The 24,117-nt window shown below is 44.7% G+C and overlaps 1 protein-coding gene across 1 annotated transcript in view; it reads left to right on the top strand.

Moving 5' to 3' along the window:
• Positions 1-24,117, top strand: part of dpp10 (dipeptidyl-peptidase 10 (non-functional)) — a 92,524-nt gene that overhangs the window by 31,985 nt on the left and 36,422 nt on the right. Inside the window, exons 2-3 of the mRNA XM_084688804.1 lie at positions 21,019-21,133; positions 22,217-22,312. Of these exons, the coding sequence (XP_084544930.1) occupies positions 21,019-21,133; positions 22,217-22,312 (211 nt within the window). The remainder of the gene's footprint in view (positions 1-21,018; positions 21,134-22,216; positions 22,313-24,117) is intronic.

Raw genomic sequence — 24,117 nt, 5'->3', positions numbered from 1 at the left:
CCAGATACCTCAGAGACTACCTCACCTCTGTAGCCACTTGAAGGAGTTTTCATCAAGGTGGATTTTCCTTCACTAGGCTCCAGTTACACACTGGGAGCATTGTGTTTGGGTCGTCTCTCTGTCCCTCTCTTTCTGTCCCTCTCTTTCTGTCCTTCTCTCTCTCAGTCTGTTTCTCTCTGTCTGTATGGATCTGTTTCTCTCTCTCTCCATCTCTCAATCTGTCTGTCTCTCTCCTGGCCTGTCTTTGTATTTATCTCTCTCTAACCCTTTTTTTTCTCTCTCTTTCTTTGTTGAGTCTAACCCCCCCCCCCCCCATCCCTCAAAGTCCCTTATCAGTCCCCTCAGCCCTGCACTGATCCTCTCATCTCCTCTTTCCAGCTCCCTCATCCAGCCCGCTCCTCTGATTCTGGAAGTACATTTCTTGGCGTTTTCATTTAACTGGCCAATTCTGCTGTAGTTAGTCCCACAGTGAGCCCAGAAATCACTTGCTGCTTTACTGAGATGCCTCACAAATTGAGTGCACTGAGGATTTCGAAATAATTTGTGATTGGACGGACAGTCTATGTGCTGCGGGGGAAACGGCCTTTCTGGGCTTTCTTGCATTTCTTTGAAAAGTCTTGTGTGAAGTCACTGGAAGTTTTGTTTGTGTGACACAATGGAAAAGACGCAAACTGTATCTATTAAGCTGTTAGATGTATTTCAGGGGCTGACTTCATCTATGCTGGTGTAGGAATGAGGAGCATGTGGGGGGTAGATGTTACTAAACGGGACACCCCTCATGTTGATAAGGTCAGAGCCCTTGTGGAAAGGAGATTGAATGTCAGAGGTTGGACTTGCAGCAGATTCGGGTAACTCAGTGTGGATCGAGAGTGGTAGTCTGTGACGTCATCGATCCCCTGACAGTTACAGGTTAATATTTAATGACAAAATCTAGCTTGCAGCCAATGTCTTAGGTAACAGTGATCTATACCAGTACTGTCTGCTCTTTCCTCCCTTGCATTCCCTGAAGGGAGATTTTTTTTTGTAGCACCAATGTCAGGTAACACGCATCTAGTACATCCTTCTTATGAGGTTTATAATTTGTTTCAATGTTTTATAAGTTGTATTGCTCAAGTTCAAATGACAGGTGTTGTAAGCTTCAGTAGCTATAGTTTATCCAGGCTTTATTGTGCATTTGACGGTGGCACAATCTTTCCTTAATCTAAACATTGAAGTGAAACTCTGAATACTGAAACGATTGCCTGTATTTTTAAAGCACCCGAACTATGCTGGACCTCCTCCTAACCCTAACCCTCCTCCTCCTAACCCTAACCCTCCTCCTCCTAACCCTCCTCCTCCTAACCCTCCTCCTCCTAACCCTAACCTCCCTTCTCCTAACCCTAACCTCCCTCCTCCTAACCCTAACCCTCCTCCTCCTAACCCTAACCTCCCTCCTCCTAACCCTAACCCTCCTCCTCCTAACCCTAACCTCCCTCCTCCTAACCCTAACCCTCCTCCTCCTAACCCTAACCCTAACCCTCCTCCTCCTAACCCTAACCTCCCTCCTCCTAACCCTAACCCTCCTCCTCCTAACCCTAACCTCCCTCCCCCTAACCCTAACCCTAACCTTCCTCCTAACCCTCCTCCTAACCCTAGCCCTCCTCCTCCCCCTAACCCTCCTCACCCTCCCCCTAACCCTCCTTCTAACCCTAATCCTCCTCCTAACCCTAACCCTTCTTCCTCCTAACCCTAACCCTCCCCCTAACCATCCTCATTTTAACCCTAACCATCCTCATCTTAACCCTAACCCTCCTCCTCCTAACCCTCCTCCTCCTAACCCTCCTCATCCTAACCCTAACCCTCCTCATCCTAACCCTCCTCATCCTAACCCTAACCATCCTCATCCTAACCCTAACCCTCCTCCTCCTAACCCTAACCCTCATCCTCCTCTGTGGACGAAGCCTTCTGTGTCTGCCCGGGGTTCTGCACAGCTGGCGTGACGTTCAGCGTCCCTCAGCCCCACAGCCCCACAGCCACATGCTGCCTTGACTGTTGTTTGTTTGAGACGAAGCATCACTTCAATGTCGAAGAATGCTCCAGGCGCTTCCAAGTAGCTCTTTTCTTCTCCGGCCAAACCGTGCCTTTCCTGCTCTGCACTCAGGCACTGCTGAAGACACAGGCTTCAGAATAGAGAGGAGCCTTCACAGTTCTCCAGTTGAGGTCTGTAAATGGGGCAGATTAGCTGTGTTAGTCCTGGGGGATGTTACAGAAGCGGTGCCCTGTGCTATGCAATTGTTCAAGTTCAAGTCTTTTATTTGTCAGGTTTGACACAGAACAACACAAGGTCAGACTGGGCACTGAAATTCTTAAGACAAGACAACGCAAGCACCTGGCATAACATAACATTTAAGTACACGGAACATAATTTACATCTATGCTGAGCTTAAATAAGTGAAACTTCCTAAACATACAGATAGCAATAAATAATCGACTATCCTAACCCTAATACTAAAACTTCCTAAATTACAGATAACAATAAATAATACACTTGTCCACAAGCTACATTGATTTAGAATAATATTTCTGTCTCGTAGATGATGATGTTTTTTTTAACTATCAACACGACCTTTAGGGTTCTTGTGGTGTGCTAAAAGTGTGTCTTCTATGACTTGGATGAACAAATCAATAGCAAAGATCGAATTGTGAATTTCATTATCTCTGTTATTTTGATGATATATATCTCTTGAATGTCTCTTGATGGTGTTGTGCTTGAAAAACTGCTATTAGGATTTATTTGTACAATTATGAAGCAGATGTTGAGGATGCCAACCAGCACTGTGGGATAATATAATACAAAAATGTACTTTGATTGCTAAATAAATTATAGAAAAGTCTTGACAGTGGATAGTTTACAGATCAACGACACATCATACCAGAGTTGAAAGACAAATAAATACCAACTCAACGCACGACACTTGGAGTTCCTTGGGGAATTTCTTACATTCAGCCATGATAAATACTGTGAAAAGGAAAATCTTTTTTTTTAACGATTTTGCTATTTGATTTTTTCAGAACACATTCCAGACCCCAAAACGTCCAAGGTCACATCGGTCTGTTCAATTTGGGGCGTTTGGCACTTTTACAGTAAATGTCTGATTCAGTACTGGTCCTCACAGTCACTCAGCTGCTTGATGAACTGGCTACTGCTCGTCATTGGTTGTGTCTCATGTTTGTATGCTTAGGGCAAAGCCTTTGAAAACCCCAAATTGCGGAGCAGAAAGACCATTTTGATGTCAGAATGTGTGGCAGCGGGCATTTGAAATTGGTGTTGATATGCAAATGTTTCCTGAATTAGGGCTTGCTGTTGTCTCAGCCGCAATCATAATACATGGCTGCCAGGATATTGATGCTTCTAAACCAGTTCAACGGATTTTGAATGTACATATAACCCTAACCCTTGTTTGAAGAATGAACATCTTACAAAAACCTTTCTCACACAGACTGCTCTGACCAGTAAACATGTCGTAGCTTCTTGAAAGAAGACTCATTGTGTTCTTCTGGAATCATGACTGAATCCAGAGCTGTGGACACTGAGCGGCCCTGGGCTCCTGGTCTTGTGAACGGGAGTTCCTCTGGAGCGCCAGTAGTTGGGTCATGAAAGTTTCATCAGACACCAGGCTCTGGAGTTCCTAAATGTCTGGACTAAATTGCCCTATAGGATCATAAATACTTTATCAACAGAAGACACCTCAGCAAAACACTTCCCCAGGGCTTGCTCTCTCTTTCCCTCTCTCCCGTGCTCTCTCTCTCCCACCCTCTCTCTCTATCCCGCTCTCTCTCTATCCCGCTCTCTCTCTATCCCGCTCTCTCTCTCCCACTCTCTCTCTCCCCACTCTCTCTCTCCCTCTCTCTATCCCGCTCTCTCTCCCACTCTCATTCTCCCACTCTCTCCCTCTCTCTCTATCCCGCTCTCTCTCCCCCACTCTCTCCCGCGTTGTCTCTCTCTCTCTCCGAGTTGTCTCTCTCTCTTGCTATCAAGCCCTCCTCAACACTGCAAGGTAATTCCACCCAGCAACTACAATTTCCTCCCAAAGATATATACACACACACACACACCTCCATTCCATCTCAAAGCCAACATAGTAGGCCTATGACAATTCTATTTCTGAGTGATGTGTTTGTCACTTTCAAATACTTGCAATTAAACAGAAATCTTTTGAAAACCGCTGCACTTAAGACTTTCATGAGGCTGTTTTGTTTCTCTTCTCCTTCTTTGTACAGTGCAAAAAAGACCCACAGCTTCAGCTTGGCCATAACCCCCAAACACTTGATTATTCTTCCGCAGCGCTGGCTTTGATCTCGAGGCAGTAATGAAAGTTTGAACCGCTGCTCCCCGCGACAGTGTCTGTGCTGCCATAGTTGGAGCGTGGCATGACAAGGTTTTTGAAGTACGGCAATGTGAGGGAGGTTGATTAAAGAAACCTCTGCAGTGATGCTCCCTTTTGTCGAAAGACTTACTCGGCTCAACGCATGCGCTTCTGAGAAAACAACGGCACCTAACACTTCTGCACCGTGTGAACTTTCTCAGCGATGACGTTACGGCGGGGCAGCATGAGGTGCCGTACGCATCACACTGCTCTTTTCCCTTATAACTTGGGCATTTTTCATGCTTCATAGGACATTTTGTAGGTGAAGTGTCACAGGAAAGCATGGGCGTAGATTTAGGGGGGGACGCTAGGTACTTGATGACACGGTAAACCACTACAGTAAATACACCAGGACATAATAAAGCCTCATGTTAGTATTTCGTTTGGTCTCAGCATTGATATTGTTGACCCTTGTGTGCTTTGTAGATAGGAAAATGTCACCCAAAAAGAAGAAATGTATCAGAAGTGTTTTCACCACCCAGAGAGTTAGTAGCTACCTAGCAAAGTTGTTGTTAAAAGGTGCTATAAATTGGGATGCCCAAAGATAATTCATTATTTCATTGCTCAGAAGTCCAGTACAGATGATGTAGGCCTAGTACAGCTCTATAAAACCTGAACCAGTTACCTACATATAAATACCTACATATACATTTTTTTAATGGGGTGGGGGGGTTCAGTGTCCCTACCAAAGCTGAGACCAAACCTTCGCCCTTGCAGGGAAGGCAGGGTTAGAGTGACACTTCACCAACAAACTGTGGGAGGGAGGGACGGCAACTAAGGACCAAGGCCGGATTTAAACCCAGATCGTTGCGGTAAGGCCTCAGATACATGATACGCGGGCTTATCCGCTTAGCTGGCAGAGCGTTCCCAAACTGCTCTTTCAAATGTGACCGAAGGCCAGCCTTGTTTACAGCAGTACACAGCTACACAGCAGTAACTGCTATATTTCCCATTCCGTTTGCAATAAATTAATTTAAATGGAGGCAAATCTGTGGATATAAATATGCTCCGACGGTTTGCATTGGCACCGCTAGATGGACTCGAAGCAGATGGGCTTGTATCAGTGCGGCACCTGGGTGACTGCAAACGCACCAGTAGACTTCACAAAACCGCACAGTTAGGAGAAGCCGTGTGTTAAATAAACTAAGACCTCACACACAGAGACGCCCTTGGAGGTATAGGTATGGCCTGTGTGACAGGGTGGTGAGTAATGTAGGGGTGGAAGACTTTAATCTGACCCAAGTCATTTGAGTTGTGTCACAGTTCCGCGGTTGGTCTTGCATTTATAGAATGGAGTCAGTCTACATTTAGTTCCAAAAAAGAAACCGTTTTTTGTAATGCTGAGAACTGATACTGCGAGGCTGTATAAATAATGAAGTGTTGCTGCATATCAAGTGAAGCACTGTAGGGCTTGATAGGGCATCTGATAAGTATACAGGCAGGCCGAGTGGATAACGCTCCTCTCTCTCTGCTTCAGGTGGGCTCTTCTCCACTCTAGTCAATGATTGGAGCGCATGCATAGGTTAAGTGGGATTTATGCAAATACCATATTTGCAACCAGAATACCCTGCACACAAAACAGTCCTGGCTCTCTCTGTCTCTCTCTTTCTCTCGACCAACGGCTTATCGAAACAAAGCCCAGATACGTTTTTGACCTTCACAGCTCACCTACCTTCCTTATACATTCTTAGCACAATAGTGGGTCGATCAACAATAATTTCACGTTCTTGACATTCTGTAAGTGACGCAGGTCAAATGTCAGCGGCCCGTAATCCAGCCCCAGACTGCCAGAGGCAGGGAGCTTGTTGTTTGCCCTTGTAGAGTTATGAAGGTCTGTCGCTTAAATGTTTCTGACTGTGAGACGAATCACACGCCTGGCTTGATTTACATCTTATTGTCGCCGAGGGAGACAGAGCACACAACAGTCAGACATGCACTGTAGTATGTGATAACACCACCCTGTCCAGCCCACTAGGAGAGAGCTGAGGGAGAACCACACTGAAGCTGACGAAGCTGGTTCATTTGGGCTGCCCGAAGGTTCACAACGAACCATCGTTGTGTTGCGACAACTTTACCCAATACAAAAACAAATAAAAAGCATTTTCTTTTAACCTTCGCGATGTGGGGGGTCTGAGACAGCCCGACGGTTAAAAGAAAATGCTTCACTTTGTTTTTGTATGTGGTAAAGTTGTCGCAATACGACAGTGGGTCACAATGACTGATGGGTCAGAATGACCCAAAGATAAAACAAGGCTTAGTAGTAGTGTCTTATTACAGGTGCCATATTGTGTAGCGTTTTGTGGTGTTTTGTAGCACTGTAACAGAAAACAGTCACAGTAAGTGGTGTTTTGTAGCAGTGTAATATTACACAGTTGCGCTGTGTTTTGTAAGTGAAGTTTTGTAGAAGTGTAATGTAACACAGTGAAGTTCTGTAGCAGTGTAATGTAACAGTTAACTGGTGTTTTGTGGCTTGACCGTTTTTACAGTGAAGAAATATTGAGATGTGTGTGGAGATGTGGGGGACTATTGATTTGACCTCTAAGTCTCTTGTCATGGAACTCCCTTCTGTATGGCTGTTTAATAAAAGGGGACAAAGCACCCAGGGCATGTGTCTTGTAGTGTGTAAAACATCTAGATATGCATACTTATTAGTAGTTGATCGAGCCTCTGGTCTCTTTGTTGTAAAACCCAAGTGGTCATCCTCATGGTCATTGCACATAGTCAGACTAAACACTAAAGCAATCTAATTTGGATCCTTAAAATGGTCATGAGGTTTAGATGTTCTCTGTATAAGCAACTCAAAAAGTGACACGGAATATCTTATTTCCAGACAGTTTATTGTGTCGAAGGGCAGTTGCGTCCAGAAGGGACGGAATAGTCAACATCATGTCTTCACCCCATGGTTCCCTTCACACCCAGCGACTGTGTAATAGAAAAGAAAGCTGTGAAATAGAAATACATAACTTGTTTATCAATGTCAAATGGAAGTACAGGGTGTATTGATCCTGGTCGGCCAGAGGCATCGTTTATATGAGCAGAGACCTAATTGACACAGTGTTGTTATAGTGCCTGTAGATGTCTGGAATTATGGAGAATATATCATCATGTTTTCCCTTCTCAATGGCTGTATGACATACCGTAGAAAGCGCATCATTCTCCAAGTTGTAAAAGTAGTGAATTGTTTCTCCAGAGACGGCAGGTGACTTCTGTAAACATCACAACGATTTGCATGGAACAAAACCAGTCGCTCGCCTTACTTTATTGGTGTACATCATTTTTTACCATCCGGTAGGTACACTTTCATGGTAGAATGCTGTAAACCTGCCACAGACGGAACTGGGAGCATGTGAAGAGGAAGTGTCGACTTATTTCTCCCTGACAGCCGAGACAGCACAGCCCACTGAATGGAGATTAATGAGCTGCGTGTTCAGGACTACAGGACCACGGACAGCGCACGTCCATGCTCCTTCCCTCTCGCTTGCTCAGACGGATCATGGTGAAAGCGAATGAATCAGCCAAAGAAAATATCTCAAATGCCAGTTACTTCGACAGAAGCTGTCTCCGACGATTTTCTTACATTCATTAAAAATTGCTTTTAAAATGCTTCTATTATTGTGCAACCTCTATATTTGGGACACGATTGCCTGATTCGATTCCGTTTATGCGTTCAGATTTAGAAGTTTCCTTGGATAGTCCTTCATGTGAAACACGTAATCATACCCCCTCCCATTTTGCGTTGGGAACGCGTGAGACCACGGACTTGCCCCTTCCTCCCACATCCCTAACACCACCTCACCTTCGAATAGGACTGAACACTACACAAGGAGCAGTCAAGCCTGCCTCGCTTGTCCTCTCAAACAGACAGTCCGGAAGGACTATCACCACCTACTTTTGTTTTCTTACTTATTCTGTTTACAATTTAATATTTTATCCTCGTCAACCACAGAATGTGATAAGGAGACGGTAGAAGCTCGGCTCTCGTCACGTTCTAAGACCTTGCAGAACAATCGTGACGGATCCATCGCTGTTCGCTACCCGCTTAAGATTCCGCAGTTGATAAACCGGCGTCAGCCCCGCTATACTGACCTCTCCGCTGCGCCTTGCAGTTTTGACTAATTCTCCGGCGAGGAGGATCCGACTACGGCATCTTAGTGATTCAGAACGAGACTGAAGTTGTAACACACCAGGAGTTAACAATGACAGCCACCAAGGAGCAGCCGACCCAGAGACAAAACCAGCTACAACAAGAAGAGGTGGGATTCAATCTCGGTTCCTTTGATTAGAAAAGTGGAACACACTGTATTGGCTTATTGATATCACATGCATTTAGCGTTAGCCTATTTGGGACTGATATAAATTAAGTGGCGCACTGTTGCAACGTTAGAGAAACAGTATGGTATAGATAAGTCAACAAGTTTTGTTTATTCACATTAAGAAAACATTTCCCATTTGAAATGTGAAGTCTTGCATATTTCAGTCTTCGGTAGCCTAGTCTTTCTTTCTGCTTTATCTCACCAGTTAGGCTAGTTTCAGCCAGTGGCTACGGCTAGCCCACTGATGAAAGTATTAGATTTCAGTCCACGCTTTCCCACTGGTGACAGAGTATTATAAGACATGATTCAGCACTTGCGCTGCATATGTCACTATTATATCAATTAGTGGCTCAGTACGAATTGCGTGTCAGCTGTCAGGTCGGGGAATAATGAGCTCTCTCGTGGGAATTGGAAGGCACTGCCAGAGAGCGAGAGACAGAGAGAGAGAGAGAGAGAGAGAGAGAGAGAGAGAGAGAGAGAGAGAGAGAGAGAGAGAGAGAGAGAGAGGTGGACGTTCATTTATGAGATTGTAATTCAGACGTTGTCTCCTGACAGCTGTCCGCGACACCTTTTCGAGAGAACAGGTTGTGGAAACCACTTTAGAAAATATTAGCCGCATTCCACCTCACATACACCGAACAGGGCTGCGGCAACGCGGTAGTGTCGCTCACCGCTTCCATCTCTCTTCTGTATTTTCGGCACGTCAACGGCAATTATTAAGCAACCGGGGCTGACGGTTCTTGTCAATGTGCATGCGGTATGAATCGCTACAGATCGTGTCTGCTTTGAAAATATATTGTTAAAGACCAATGAAACGCTGGAGAAATGACTGTGATTAACAAGTTGAGCTGAGCCCTTATGTCTACTTCAAAACCAAAATGATTGTTTGTGTCCCCTACAGTTTTCAGTGCACGTTGTAACAGGTATGATTTCAAAAGGATTAGGCCTATTCCGTAGTTTGTACTGCTATATTGCCCTCATTATGTAGTTACCCTGGTGATATTTTGTATTTGACTATCAAAGTTTTGCTACTCAGGCCTTAGATGATAGGACAATCTCAGTGTCCAGCTTGCTGAATGTGATTTGTAGATAACGTCTTTGTTCCATTTGCTTAACCTTGGAGATGGGGTTAGATCCAGACGGTGCTGTCTTGCTTTTCCCCTGAACAACAGGACCGCTCATGTATGAGGTCTATCTGAACTGGAGGTGTCGAGCAGAACACACATTGAGGCAGGTCGCTGCTAAGATACACACACTGTGTGTATCTTAATAATTCTGCCTATCGCACCCATCATTACTGGAAATGAGTGTGTGTTTATCACCAATCAGACACTCCTGTCCTTATCAATCAGACGAGAGGAAGAGAACATTCCTTCAGTGCATGACAAGACACGTGCAACGTTGACATGCCTTCACACACTCAGCTGGACCTTGAATATGTCATTCACATAACCTTGTGTAGAAACCATGACTGCTTTGATTGTGGAAAATCTGGTATTAAAGAGACAGTGTCATCACGGTGGAGACAACGAGACACTAACTGTAAAGATATTAATCACAGGAATGCAAGATATTCTTCTCAGAACCTCCCCAATCACTACCTTTGGCCACACCCATATTTAAAAATCAATACAACAAAAATCAACATAATTATAGAATGAGTCCAGATCCTGTTCTGACTGTTTAGTGTTGAATGGGGAGGTTGTGTCTGTCTGCTGTGGTGGCACGCGATGCCGAGCCCCTTGCGTAACAGATGTGCAGTGAGCTACGTCAAGACATCGTGTCTGAGAAAGTAATTGAGTGAAGAGGAACACGCAACATCGCCCAGGCTATTAATGTCAGAGAATACGTCAGGGCTTCGGCCAGCGCCTGCACACATGACTGGCTGACAGACTCTTTGGGGGATCAACTGCCATCAAAGTTTCATGCTGTTGTTGTGAAGCATTCAACTGGAGACTATGGGACAGGAAGATGTGGTGTGCGTTCAGCCCAGCTCAGTGTGAGAGCCGTTCTTGGGGTATTTCAGATTTACGAGTTGTTTGCTTTTGTTACTGGTGTTGTCGTTGTTGTCGCCATCTATCCATTCCTCATCCATCCATTCATCCTATTCACCCATTCATCGTATTCACCCCTTCACCCATTCAGTCACATCATCTCCTCATCATCGGTTGTCAACATCCACATCTTCCAGAAGTTTTACGCTCTGTTTCTTCAGTTAAACAGGTTACCCACCAAGTTTCTTGAACCTTCTTGAACCTTATTTGTCTTTCTAATTATGCTATTCAGTCTCTGCACACATTTTCCAACACTAAGTGATATTTACCTTCTGGTGCTTGAGTTTGCAGAGTCTATTAACAGACACTGGCAAACAAGCTACACATTTGAACTAATTACATTTTGACTAGAAATTACTTTGAAGGAGTGTAGTGGGAGATTTTGTCCATACCTGAACAGGTTGGCGAGACTCTGCTGAGTCTGAGAAGGCTGAGAAAGCGTTTGTGGTTTAGTTTTAATACATTTTAATACATTTATGCCTTTGTCCTGCAACTCAATGAGGGCTCATGAAATCTCAGCAACCAAACCTAACCGAGTGGGAGGCCTCAGACAAAACCAATGTTGGTGTTCTGACTTGGCTGTTCCCTGTAATCTATCCTGAGTTTGACCCTTAGCTGACCCCCCGCTTCACAGAGCCTTGCTGCTACTAAGGGGGATGGTGTTACCACCTGCCCAGACGGATCATTCACATTGTTGATGGAGATGTTGGCTGATCGCGAGGCCCAGGCTGACCATGAAGATACTGATGCCTTTCCTACTGAGGAGGCTCTCACATGCTGGGATCTCTGGCTACTGCCCTCAGACTCCCACCGCCAGGCTAGGACTCTGTCCACAGCTGCCTCAGGGGAGGAGGAAAGAGGAGGGAGAGGAGGTGGAGGAGGGGGAGGAGGATGGAGGAGGGGGAGGAGGAGATAGAGGAGGGGGAGGAGGGGGAGGAGGATGGAGAGGTAAAAAGACAAGGGCAGGGAAGGACAGAGAGGAGATGGGATGAGAGTGGGTATAATGAGAGGATGAGAGTGGGTATGATGAGAGGATGAGAGTGGGTATGATGAGAGGATGAGAGTGGGTATGATGAGAGGATGAGAGTGGGTATGATGAGAGGATGAGAGTGGGTATGATGAGAGGATGAGAGTGGGTATGATGAGAGGATGAGAGTGGGTATGATGAGAGGATGAGAGTGGGTATGATGAGAGGATGAGAGTGGGTATGATGAGAGGATGAGAGTGGGTATGATGAGAGGATGAGAGTGGGTATGATGAGAGGATGAGAGTGGGTATGATGAGAGGATGAGAGTGGGTATGATGAGAGGATGAGAGTGGGTATGATGAGAGGATGAGAGTGGGTATAATGAGAGGATGAGAGTGGGTATAATGAGAGGATGAGAGTGGGTATAATGAGAGGATGAGAGTGGGTATAATGAGAGGATGAAAAGAGAGGCAGGTTGGGGGGAGAGGGGAAGATAAGCAGGGAAAGGAGAATGGAAAATATGGGGAGGCAGGATGAGGAATGTTGCCATGTTTCAGACTTCACTATGTGTCTGTGACATGCATACTGTATTTATTCAAATAAATACTCACAACACATAAATCACATCACACAAAGTAATGCGTCTAGGTTACAGTTTATTGGAGCTGAAACGTAATTAGGCTTATTTAATCTAAGACAGGCCTTATTTTAGATCCTCCTTGCCCCTACTTATGGTTTTGTATTAGGATAATTTAACAAATGTGGACATATGCTCTTGCCCTGAAGGGAATTGAAGAGATTACAAGGCTTGAGTCATCAGAGCTATAAGAGAATCATTGGAGACACTGTGGTCTAATCTCTGATCAGAGGCAGGGAGAAGGCAGAAGAGAAACTCCTGGAGTGTGTGTACCTGTGTGTGTGTGTACCTGTGTTTGTGTACGTGTGTGTGTGTGACTAAGTGTAAGTAAGCACATCACAGTTGGCCTAATCCACTCAAAGACAGGGTATTGTCAGGATTAACATCAAAACCATCTCTCCCCTATGTGTCACATGATCAGGGCTGCAGAACGAGATAGGTGTCTGGATCAGTAGACTGTATTCAAGAGCTTCGACTGAGATGTTTTATGTTTCAGATGGATGTCCGCTTAGACATTTAGTCATTATTGAATTCAGTTTTATTGGATGTGACCTGAAAATGAGGTTAAGCTGCAGTATTTTTGCATTTCATTTGAGAAGACAACATATGCTGCTTTTGAAAAATAACTGATCTTTTTTCATGGCTGTCAAATAAACACAATGTGTTTATGGAACATTTTGAATAAGATCTCCTCTCACAATTGTAAAAAATATTCTTTATACTGCCATCTGTCATTTTCATTAAAATCTCAATGAATCATATTCAAGTAGATGTTTTTTTCCTAATGGACCAAATGACAAATACGGTGTTTTGAAACAAAACGCATAATTCCTGGAAGATATTTTAATCTCAGTATCTCAGTTGAATCTGAGTAAAACCTTTGAACGCCTCCAGGACTTTTGATTCCCCGTCGGTATTGAAATGCCAGGAGTGGATGACGACAGTTCATCTTTGGTGCTTCGAGTCCAAGAGTGTAAGGAGACAAACACAGTTCCCTGCACTTCCTGAGCGTCAGTGAGTGTTCAAGGTAGTCTGCCATTGATCTGTGTTCCTGCCGTAGATCATCAAAGACTCATTTGAAAGGCTGGAGGTATTGACAGCCCTCCAAAGATGTGTTTGGCTGCACGGGTCACCGTTTGTGTCTGTGCCCACTGTGTGGACCTGGTACACGTAGGAGAGTAATTCATGTTTGGCAGCAATTTTCTCAAACTTCTGATTTGAAAAGATGAACAATTCAGGTCTCACTCTGTCTCCAACAGGCGCTGTCATTCAGCCTCCTCACTTTTCTCGACTAATTCCATTCAACTGTCATTTTACTTTTCAACTGGGGTAGTCCCACAATATCGCCAACAAACTGCGTCTCCACCACACAGAGACAACCTCCTCATGCTACGACCTGCACACAATTACCTTCCTATCTTCGTACACTGTCGGTTTCATGCTGACGAGCTTAAGCTGCAGATAATAAGTTTGGGCTTCAATTTAATTTGCAACCATACAAAAAACGTTGTGGGACAGGATGGATTCTTATCCTATAGCCCGGAGCATCATTTGACTGGGACGTATTCAGCTGTGTCTAATTGCATTCTGTAAAATTTGACTGCAGGAGTGAAAGACGCTTTAGCATCACCGTGTAATTTAAATCAAATCACATTTTAATATGCCCGTGAAAATTAAGTCAGATAGTAAAAGCTGATTCATAGAATTACTCAATTGTTCTTGGTCCCCTCATTCTGTGGGGGTTCCAGTAAAATATTAATATTTATAATGGTCGGATACAAATAAATATTTCCCCGGTAATGGATCCTGTAGGCCAATATTTCAGTTCATGTGGAAACAATACAAGTTCTGCTCAGTAAGCATCACTGAATCCCCTATCTAGGATGCATTGCTATCAATATTAAAATGTCATTAAACAAATACAAAACCAAGACAAATTGTCTCAGACCAAAATGACTAAAGCATTGATCGCCTGTCCCGTTATTGGTTTGGATGTTCTGCTGTGGCTTTTGGTTCTCGTGTGTGAGCACCCGTTGGCTTTGGAAAAAAAATAAGATGCTTCAACGAGCCCCAACGTTATTGCAGTTAATAAGCGTCCGCGAGTGCCAGCTTCACAGATTTTGGCGGAGACACTCAAATACCTCACAAAGATTACAGCATACAGCATTAGACATTAGTCATTAGAGCTCAAATAGGTAAACAAGATAACAAGAAGAGCAAATAATATCAGTTTACCTGCAAACCATCACACCTTCAGTTATCAGAAGCCGATCTGATGAATGAGTCATATCTTTTTAGTGGGCTGATAACAGATATATTGAGTTATGGTAACGAGGCCACAGTATGTAACAACAGACATGTTTATGCTAACTGATGACAGATATATTTAGTTATGGTAACGAGGCCACAGTATGTAACAACAGACATGTTTATGCTAACTGATGACAGATATATTGAGTTATGGTAACGAGGCCACAGTATGTAACAACAGACATGTTTATGCTAACTGATGACAGATATATTGAGTTAAGGTAACGAGGCCACAGTATGTAACAACAGACATGTTTATGCTAACTGATGACAGATATATTGAGTTATGGTAACGAGGCCACAGTATGTAACAACAGACATGTTTATGCTAACTGATGACAGATATATTTAGTTATGGTAACGAGGCCACAGTATGTAACAACAGACATGTTTATGCTAACTGATGACAGATATATTGAGTTATGGTAACGAGGCCACAGTATGTAACAACAGACATGTTTATGCTAACTGATGACAAATGTAAGACTAAAACACTACAGTTTTAGCTCCTTCTGTGCAAAATAGTAAATTATACAATAGTATTATATATTATAGTACTGTTTGCAGGACAATTTAAATATATCTTGTAATATCTTACTCACTCCTGCTAAACTAGAACTAGATCCACCATGAAACTGAAGGGTAGTTTGCAACATGAAACACTTGCTCAGCTTCTCCTTCAATAGTGCAAGAAAAGTCACAAAATGACAACAACAAAAAACCTAGTGAACATAAAGTAATATTAAGAGTAAATAAGTTGCTTATGAGCAGGGGATGAGCCTTAAGTCATCACAAATAGTTTGGGGGGACAACGATCAATATCCGACCTCAGGCACATCCACTCCCTGCAGCCTATACCCTTCACTATCTAGACTGCTGAGTATTGACTGCCCTAGTCAATGATTTTTTTTCTTTCTTTTTCTTTTGCACTTTTTCTCTCCAGAGTTAAAGCAATTGAAAGTCTTATTGAGGCACAGCAGAAGGTAAAGCTTCTTCTGGGTTTTTGTTGGCTGATACACAAAGGCAATAACTCCTCAGTCTTCAGTCAACATACTTAATGTGTGCTTTTTGGATTGTTTGCTATTTTGAAGAGGTTGCAAGCAGAGGTCTCATCTGAATGATCTTAACCCATTCTAAACAGGAAGGCAGACTAAATACTTTTGTCCATGAGCAGTTACAGGTAACAGAGACCACAATCTTCTTATACTGGTGAAGTAACGAGTATGTTGAAGTGTCTGTCTACTGTATGCATACTGATGACTTCTGATGTTTCAGCGTGTTATTGTATTCTGTAAAGATGTGTGTGTGTGTGTGTTTTCATTGCTAATTGGAGGCAGCAGGCCTGAGATACACAGGCTAGCTCAGGCTAGCTCAGGCTAGCTCAGGCTAGCTCAGGCTAGCTCAGGCTAGCTCAGGCTAGCTCAGGCTAGCTCAGGCTAGCTCAGGCTAGCTCAGGCTAGCTCAGGCTAGCTCAGGCTAGCTCAGGCTTCGACATTGACAGGAATATAAAGAGCATTTAAGAATATTTTTAGAAAGTGCCCCAATGTAGCATCTGGAGTTAGGAAGCTGTGTGGTTAGATTTATTTTGACATGCCTTAAATTACAATAATATGTACTTAACATTGCTTGTCAATCTTCAAAGCCAATGTGCAATCATCATTTACACCAGTCAAATGACACAGTGTACATTTTCAGTCACTACTTTTTCTTATGGGGATGGACACAATCTGCTAACTTAGCTTCCTGTCCTGTCGACATCCTGTTTGAAAATATGCTTATAAAATCCACCCTTAGTCACTTTCTCTAAGCCATTTTATTGGTTGGGCACGAGTTGTGAGGAAACGAGTGACGCAAGCCAGTTTTTATTTTCATCAGTATGTTACTAACCTTTTGTGGATTGTGCTTAACAGCCATTAGGCATGGGTTCAGTTGTGCACTCACTGTATGCTCATGCCTGCAAAAAAAATACCAAAAGGAGGCTAAAAACAAGTCATGTTTGTAACTGAAACATTTGGAATGAAGTGGTATAAGAATACTAAATAATGACCTTCCAAAGACGCTGAGCATGAATCTGAAGCTGTCGACTGACGTCCCATTCAGTCTGATCCACCAGCAGACGGTAGCATTGGGTCTTCAGACACCAAAGTCTTCATTTCAGCCGTTCCATGGATATGATTGATATTCCCAGCATCTTTTCTGTTCTCTGCCATAGCTGTGCTGTTGGATAGAAGCTTATGAAAAGTAGAATTGATCCATGTAGTGCATTCATGGGAAACTGAAAGACACACGGCTAATCCTTCGAATCTGATACGAATGCAGCTCAGCTTTTTTTTTTTATCATTAGAATTTCCTCAGAGGTGCAGCTACACAATGTCATTGCTATCTGAAACCAACATGGAGAACCAGTGGAGATAGTGACTCCTGAAGGGGGATCGACCAACAGACGACACTGAACTGACGGTGTCCTCCAAGGTGAGCCTGACACGGTGCCAGCCCTCTCAGACCAAGCTGGTCAAGCATGGGATGGGTCCAAAAACCCACCGTGTTCAAACCCTTCGTACTCCCCTCCCTGTCCCTGCGTCCCCGCGGCTCTCACCCAGCTTTCACCGTCTTACTGAAACCCTCGGAGTAAAGAATTGGATTTCTGGCCGAAATAAACAAATAAGACCCTGGGTTGTTTGTCTTACTCGGTGTGAGATTGTGCTGTCATAGTTGAAAGTGGGGACGAGCTTTGCAGAAACGTTCACCGTCGTTTGTCACCCGCTCACCAAGGTCACAGTGCTGTGAGGGGAGCAAGGGTATCTATTAATAGACAGAGCGCTACCTTTCTGACAGTGGGCTTATTAGACATGTACGCGCACACGCACAGAGTTGTCCTCGGTAATATGAGCATTAGCACAGTTCTACAGACGGTCTGTTTCCTGAGGGGTGTCTCAGTCATACAGGATTGAGTGGAACTCATTCCTATCGGTTCAGAGTCTGTTATTTTGACATGTGTTTGATGACAGGCTAAATTACTTCTGTTGGCCACAGCCAAGCCTAATTGTCCCCTCAGTTGTCGCTGCGATTGTAGTAGTTCTGGGCAGGAGTCCACCATTTTCTCAATGTTTCTTTGGCTTCTTTGGCCTGTTGCCTGGTGCCATGAAGGTTCAAATAAGGTCCCTGGTGAAACATCCTGACAGGGATGGCAGAAAATGTGGATTTGGAGGCAAGTCATTTTCCGGTGCCATTAATCACAGTCTCATCAACAAGCATTTCAGTTATCACAGTGTGCCACACCTTAAGGGTTATCAGCTACATTGATCGAGGGGTCAGTTCATGCCAGATGGCCTTTGTGATCCTTGTGTACTCTTTCTATATTGTAGTCCTCTAGTGTACCATAGCTATTATCATCCATACTGCAATTGTGTCTTGGTGATTCATGTTCAATATGTTTTGCCAGCACCTGAACAATATAATATATTACCCACTGTAATTACTGACTAGACCTTCGCGTCTACCTCCAATACATCACGACAAGGTCATAAACCTTACGCTCCATTACAACAACAAGCACCTAAATCACCTTCTGGGTACTAAATACCTTTCTGCAGTTATGTGCTGATAATAGATCAGCTGATTTAATACTGATATAAATAGCGGTTTGTACCACAATGACACCTCACACGTCTACTTGCTCCATTGAGAAGGGGAGAAATGAAGTTGTTGGTCTGGTCTGGCCAAGTCTGTCAGCAGGTTATTTATGTCCATAAGCACCTCCCAGCTGCACAGCAGAGTGATGCGGGGAAAGAGAACACATTTGAAAGATGAATGATAGGCTTTGATGGAAAATCAAAGTCGAAAAATGGGCTGTGGTACCAAAGGAAAAATAAGGATTTAGGAGCAGACATGTTAGTTTTATAACTCGTGTTGTTTGGACTATAATAAGAAAGTGAAAAGTATGTCTAGACAGTCATAACTGAAGAAAGTTTGTGGCGAAACTGTCTACTGTAGCTGAGGCCTAAAACTATGTTGGGACGAGGATTCAAAAGTCATTTTTACAACAGCAATCAAAAACGAAACAGTGAAATGCAAACAGTTTCTTGAGTTGATGATTTGGCTTTGACGTGTTTAGTAGCACTTTATGAAGGAGGGCTGAAACGGCCTTCAGAGGACAGGAGAATATCCTGGGGAGCTCTCTCCAGGGCGGGGAGAGTGTGTGGGAGGAGAAGGGGGGTGGGGGAGAAGGAAGGGGGTGGGGGGAGGAGGAGGGGGGTGCTGGGAGGAGGAGGGGGGTGGGGGGAGGAGGAGGGGGGTGCTGGGAGGAGGAGGGGGGTGGGGGGAGGAGGAGGGGGGTGGGGAGAGGAGGAGGGGGGTGCTGGGAGGAGGAGGGGGGTGGGGGGAGGAGGAGGGGGGTGCTGGGAGGAGGAGGTGGGTGGAGGAGGGGGCTATGAAGCACCCCCTGGGGAGTTGCAGGTTTAGGGTTTGTCAGGGTCCCTCGCCTCGGCCTTCTAATCCTGATAATGGTAATAGGGGGGCAAGGACTCTGCAGCTCTATCTTCACTCATAATTGAGTTAATAAATTAAGGATGAAGCTCAGTAGGAAATTAGAGAGAAAGAGAGAAAGGAAAAGAGAGAGAGGAAAAGAGAGAAAGAGGGAAAGGTAGAGAGAGAGAAAGAGGGAAAGGGAGAAAGAGAGAGTTAGAAAGGTAGAGAGAGAGAAAGAGGGAAAGGGAGAGAGGAAAAGAGAGAAAGGGAGAGAGAGAGAAAGAGGGAAAGGGAGAGGATAGATAGGATAAAAAGAGAGAAGCTCATGCATGGAAGAGCTTTGGCAATTTAGAGCTGCTGTCAGCGTTCAAGGACGAGAAGCCTTTGTGGTATTAATGAAATGAGCGGCAGCCCTGATAATAGATCAGCTTTCAGAGTCTTTGGGGGGCCGTCAGTGAGTCCCCCTCAGACGAGGGCAGCCAGTCACGGGGGTGTAAACGTGGACCCCGCCTGGACAGAACGGGGCTCCGGAGGCCTGCTAATGTCTGTCTGCAGCTGGGGGCTCGGGGTAGCTTCACACCCACCTGTCAATTATCTGACACGCTCACAAGAAAATCCATATCCATCTCAATTCCAGGATCCCAAAACGTGTGACAGACACGTGCAAAAAGCTTCTTCTTTCTTTTTCTTTTTTTGAAGGGTTGAAGGTTGACTTGGGTCTAATTGGCCATTTTAACTTACCACCAGCCAACCACATCTCAGCTCTGAGTCGGTGGCCACTAATCCCTGTCCATCCTCCCGGAGGGTGTTCTGGGTAATTGAGGCAGTGGGGGAGTCTTGCCTTATCAGAGGCAGCAGATGAGGAAGTGAGAGTCCTGTTCTTCCTGCAGGGCTGGAGGGCGAGGGACAGGTGTGTGACCCCCTGGGCGTGGTCGTCACACAAACGCAACCACAACCACACCTGACAGTGTGTGCCCTGTCCTTTGGTAGCCATGGCGACCTGTGGACCCGTCATGTTGGCGAACGTTGCGGTCTGAATTGGTCAGCTCTGTTTGGGTTGTGAGGTTACGAAGGACGATGCTGTAGGTAGAGTGATTGTGTATGCCACTGCATTCGTTTGGCCCTGGAAAAGAGGAAGGGGGGAGGGTCACTGTGTGGGAGGCCGATTCGGTGAGCTCTGGAAAAATACAGCTGAGCCTTGAAATCCTGGTTAGGAATTATTAAGGGGCATTTGCGAGATCCCCCTTGCAGTCTGCCGCATCCCGCCGCGATGTTGATTTTGTTCAGCGCAAAACACCATCAGTCGGACATGTTAATTGTTGATCCTCGCAGATGAATCTGAGCCCCACCACAGGGGTGGTAACGATATACGCTGCTGTGCTGCTCGACACAGACACTCACCCCAGCTCTGAGGAGAAACACAGAGACTCAGCTCAGCTCTGAGGAGAAACACAGACACTCACCCCAGCTCTGAGGAGAAACACAGAGACTCAGCTCAGCTCTGAGGAGAAACACAGACACTCAGCTCAGCTCTGAGGAGAAACACAGACACTCACCCCAGCTCTGAGGAGAAACACAGAGACTCAGCTCCCACGTCTACCACTACTGGTGTTATTTGTAGTCAGTCCTCATCAATAGATGTTTGTCTTGATGCCTTTCATGAGGATGTTCAGCGCCTCATGGCCACTCTCCCCCTCCCTCAGCTCTCGGTCTTTAAAAGCGTGGTCGCTAATCAAAAAGCAGTAATCATAAGGATCGGGAATAGGCCTGTCTGAGTGAGACACTGGTCATCAAGATGCCTAACGTTTACTTTCTACCCTCCCCCACCCCCTCTCCCTCCCTCCCTCCCCCCTCTCTCTCTCAGGACCTGGGAGGAGGCAGCCCTCCTCAGAGGAACTGGAAAGGCATCGCCATCGCTCTCCTGGTCATCCTGGCCGTGTGTTCTCTGATCACCATGTCCGTTATCCTTCTTACTCCAGGTAAACTCACAGTACAGTTAATACTGCTCTTAAAACAATCCAGGCAGGGTTTCTGCTAAACACTCAATACATTTAATAAAGATGATACCAGCTCCGATGCCAGGCATCACACAAATACAACAGCATTCTTTGTCATGAGATAGCGAGGACGTTTGTTCCACAAAGCCTTGTGCTTCACCTTTAACGGATACAAGGATTCCCCACTTACAGTAAGTCCTCCAGCTGTCAATGCAACTCAATGTCCATTTTCTCCAATAAATGTATATACTGGCAATTGAAAACAGGGGACTCAAGCATTGGGTTTTAGATGAGCAGGTAGTTGTTTGTAAGTATGAAATACAGTAACAAGGTGTTGCTATCCACTGCAAGACAACACGTCTGACATCCCTAAGGATCGGCCCTCCGCTCCTTCCCACAGGCTGAACCAGCACAAATGTACTTAATCATTTGTCAAAAGGTGTTCTCTTCTCCTAAAGGCTTGACATTTCATACCAAAAAAAAGAAAAATTTTCCAGCGCTGCTGAAGGATTTGATGGTTTGCTCACGTTAATGAACGTGCTAGGAATCCCTGTTGTGTTTCTGTCTGTCAGTCAGGACGGATGGATGGCTGGATGGGTGTGCATGTGTGTGATTCTGTTGACCATTTTTATTTACGTAATGTTGGTGTAACACTTAGAGACATGTTTGAGTATTTGGGGCCCAGCCACGGTTGGTGTTATTAATTATCCAACCGTGCCCTGTACAGGGATTGTTTTGCCCTTAGGTCATCTGAGTCAGCTACAGTAGCTGACCAAGAAAGTACTGTATTACTGCATAAATCATGAATATATTACTAGAAAATATCTCTTGTGGCAGTCGGCTCGACTCTATTCTAAGAATCTTCATGTTCAGCCTTTTAATACACCTTTCTTCAACTTTAAAATGACAGACTGTTCTCATGCATGTGTTAGCTCCACCTCACACAAAGTTTATGTATTCAATTGGGCTTTGCCATACATTCGATGATTATAATAACGATGAACATTAACTTTTAATGAAAGTGTTTTTCTTACGTGATCTTGAATCCATGGTTTGTATTTTCAGCGGACAGCCAGGCTGGGAGTGACTCCAAACTGACCGTGGAGGACCTGTTCAAACCCCAGTTTATGGTCCATGACCCTGAAGCCAAATGGATTAATGGTGAGCGTCACATCTGTATTTGCTAAACTGCTGTGATTGGCTGGCATTAGGAACAGTGAGTTCTCTGGCTGAATTCTCGCCAACGAAAGGTCACATCTTGTGTTTTAACAGAACTCTCTGAAGCTTGCTTAATTTTTTTGATAAAAGAACTACGTGTGGCAAGACGTTCACCTGTCTGTTTTGGCTTTTGGTCGATTGTAAAATCCTGTTATATTATGGACAGGTAGGATGTTGTCCTCCCTGGTGATTGTGTTTGTGTGTTTTGTGAGACTGCAGTGAGCAGAGAACGCCGAGAACACGATTCCCAAGTTCTCAAAGCGCCACCATTAATTACACCTGCTTCAATCACCAGAGCGGATACAAAGCTGCTGTCTTCCTCAACACACCATTTTACATATTCACACAAAACACTCACCTCTCGAAAATATCTCGCTTGACACAAGCAACATATTATTAAACAGTGCTGCATACAAAAAAAAAACAGTTATATGTTGATGCTCAACATCTTAAAGAGCTCCTGAGATCTCTAGCCTCTAGCCTCCAGCCTCCTCCGCAGAGTACCATTAGATGTGCTTGTTTGTGTGTGTTGTTTCCGAATCTTCAGCCCGCAAATGGCGTGATTTCGCTATTCTCCCGAGGGCAAGGGGGGCGGGGGGGATATGGCCTTCCTGTCCATCAATATTTCATCCCCTGGTGACATTTTCTTTTCTACCTCCTACAATTCCATCTCATTCCACCAGATGACCTGGGGCTAGAGACAGAGCTGCCGCACTCAGACAGCAAGGTTTCTAGCGGGTTTGGAGGATGGATGGGGACAAAATGGACCTCGGACGAATGAGATGAGATAACAGATAGACAGGTTGTGTGGGAGAGGAAGGATTGATTGTGGGTTTTGTTTAAGGAGTAGATGACTACAATAGTTTTAAAGGGCAGACCAGATGAACAGAAACCTAGGCCTGAACCACGTGTCTGAATTGCGATGATCAAAGCGGTAAAGTGTTATTAAAATTACTCTGAGGTTTAGATGATAATGAACAGTATGATTTGGTGTAATATGGTCTGGCTCAAGTATAATTGTAGCTGGCTCTGATGCAACAGATTGTATATTGCAGATTGAGTTCAGTGCTGTAGAAGTATTGATTGATGAGGACTCCCTTGGGCGTATGCGACAGTGGTCTTTGGAGACAGAGAGATTAATAATCAGAGCTGTTGTGAAGCTGTTGGATGCTTTGCCGGAAATGGATGCAAGGACCAGATGATTAGTTTGAGGGAATGGGTAGTTTGAAGGAATAAATGGCAAGTGAAATAAATTCTCCAAAGCGCGGTGGTTTGTCAGGGACGGACTGTGTATCCTCACAGCTGAGGTAATGGAGACGATATTTAACGCAGCAATGTTCCCTTGGAACGGTAATGATGATTATGGTGATTGTCAAAGCCTATTTGAACAGGTGCCCAGAAACTCATAGTCTTATAGTCATTAGCTACTCAATTCCTGTGTGTGTGTCCCTTCATACACTTCTTCCATCTAACCTTTCCCTGTCTGTCTGTCTGTGTGTCTGTGTGTCTGTCTGTCTGTCTGTCTGTCTGTCTGTCTGTCTGTCTGTCTGTCCTGTCTGTCTGTCCTGTCTGTCTGTCTGTCTGTCTGTCTGTCTGTCTGTCTGTCTGTCTGTCTGTCTGTCGTGTCTGTGTGTCCTGTCTGTCCATCCCTCTGTTCGTGAATCCATTAGTCTTTCATTCATCTTAGTTGGGTGTAATTAGCGTTTGTGTGTCGTTTTTCGGTAATGAATTGTAATTCCGTTGTGAGT

This window comes from Hypomesus nipponensis, chromosome 23 (genome assembly GCF_054491055.1).
Source record: "Hypomesus nipponensis isolate SF chromosome 23, ASM5449105v1, whole genome shotgun sequence".
NCBI classification, from domain to species: domain Eukaryota; kingdom Metazoa; phylum Chordata; class Actinopteri; order Osmeriformes; family Osmeridae; genus Hypomesus; species Hypomesus nipponensis.
Note: the sequence above shows the minus strand (reverse complement) of the source record. Positions and strands in the feature narration are given on the sequence as shown.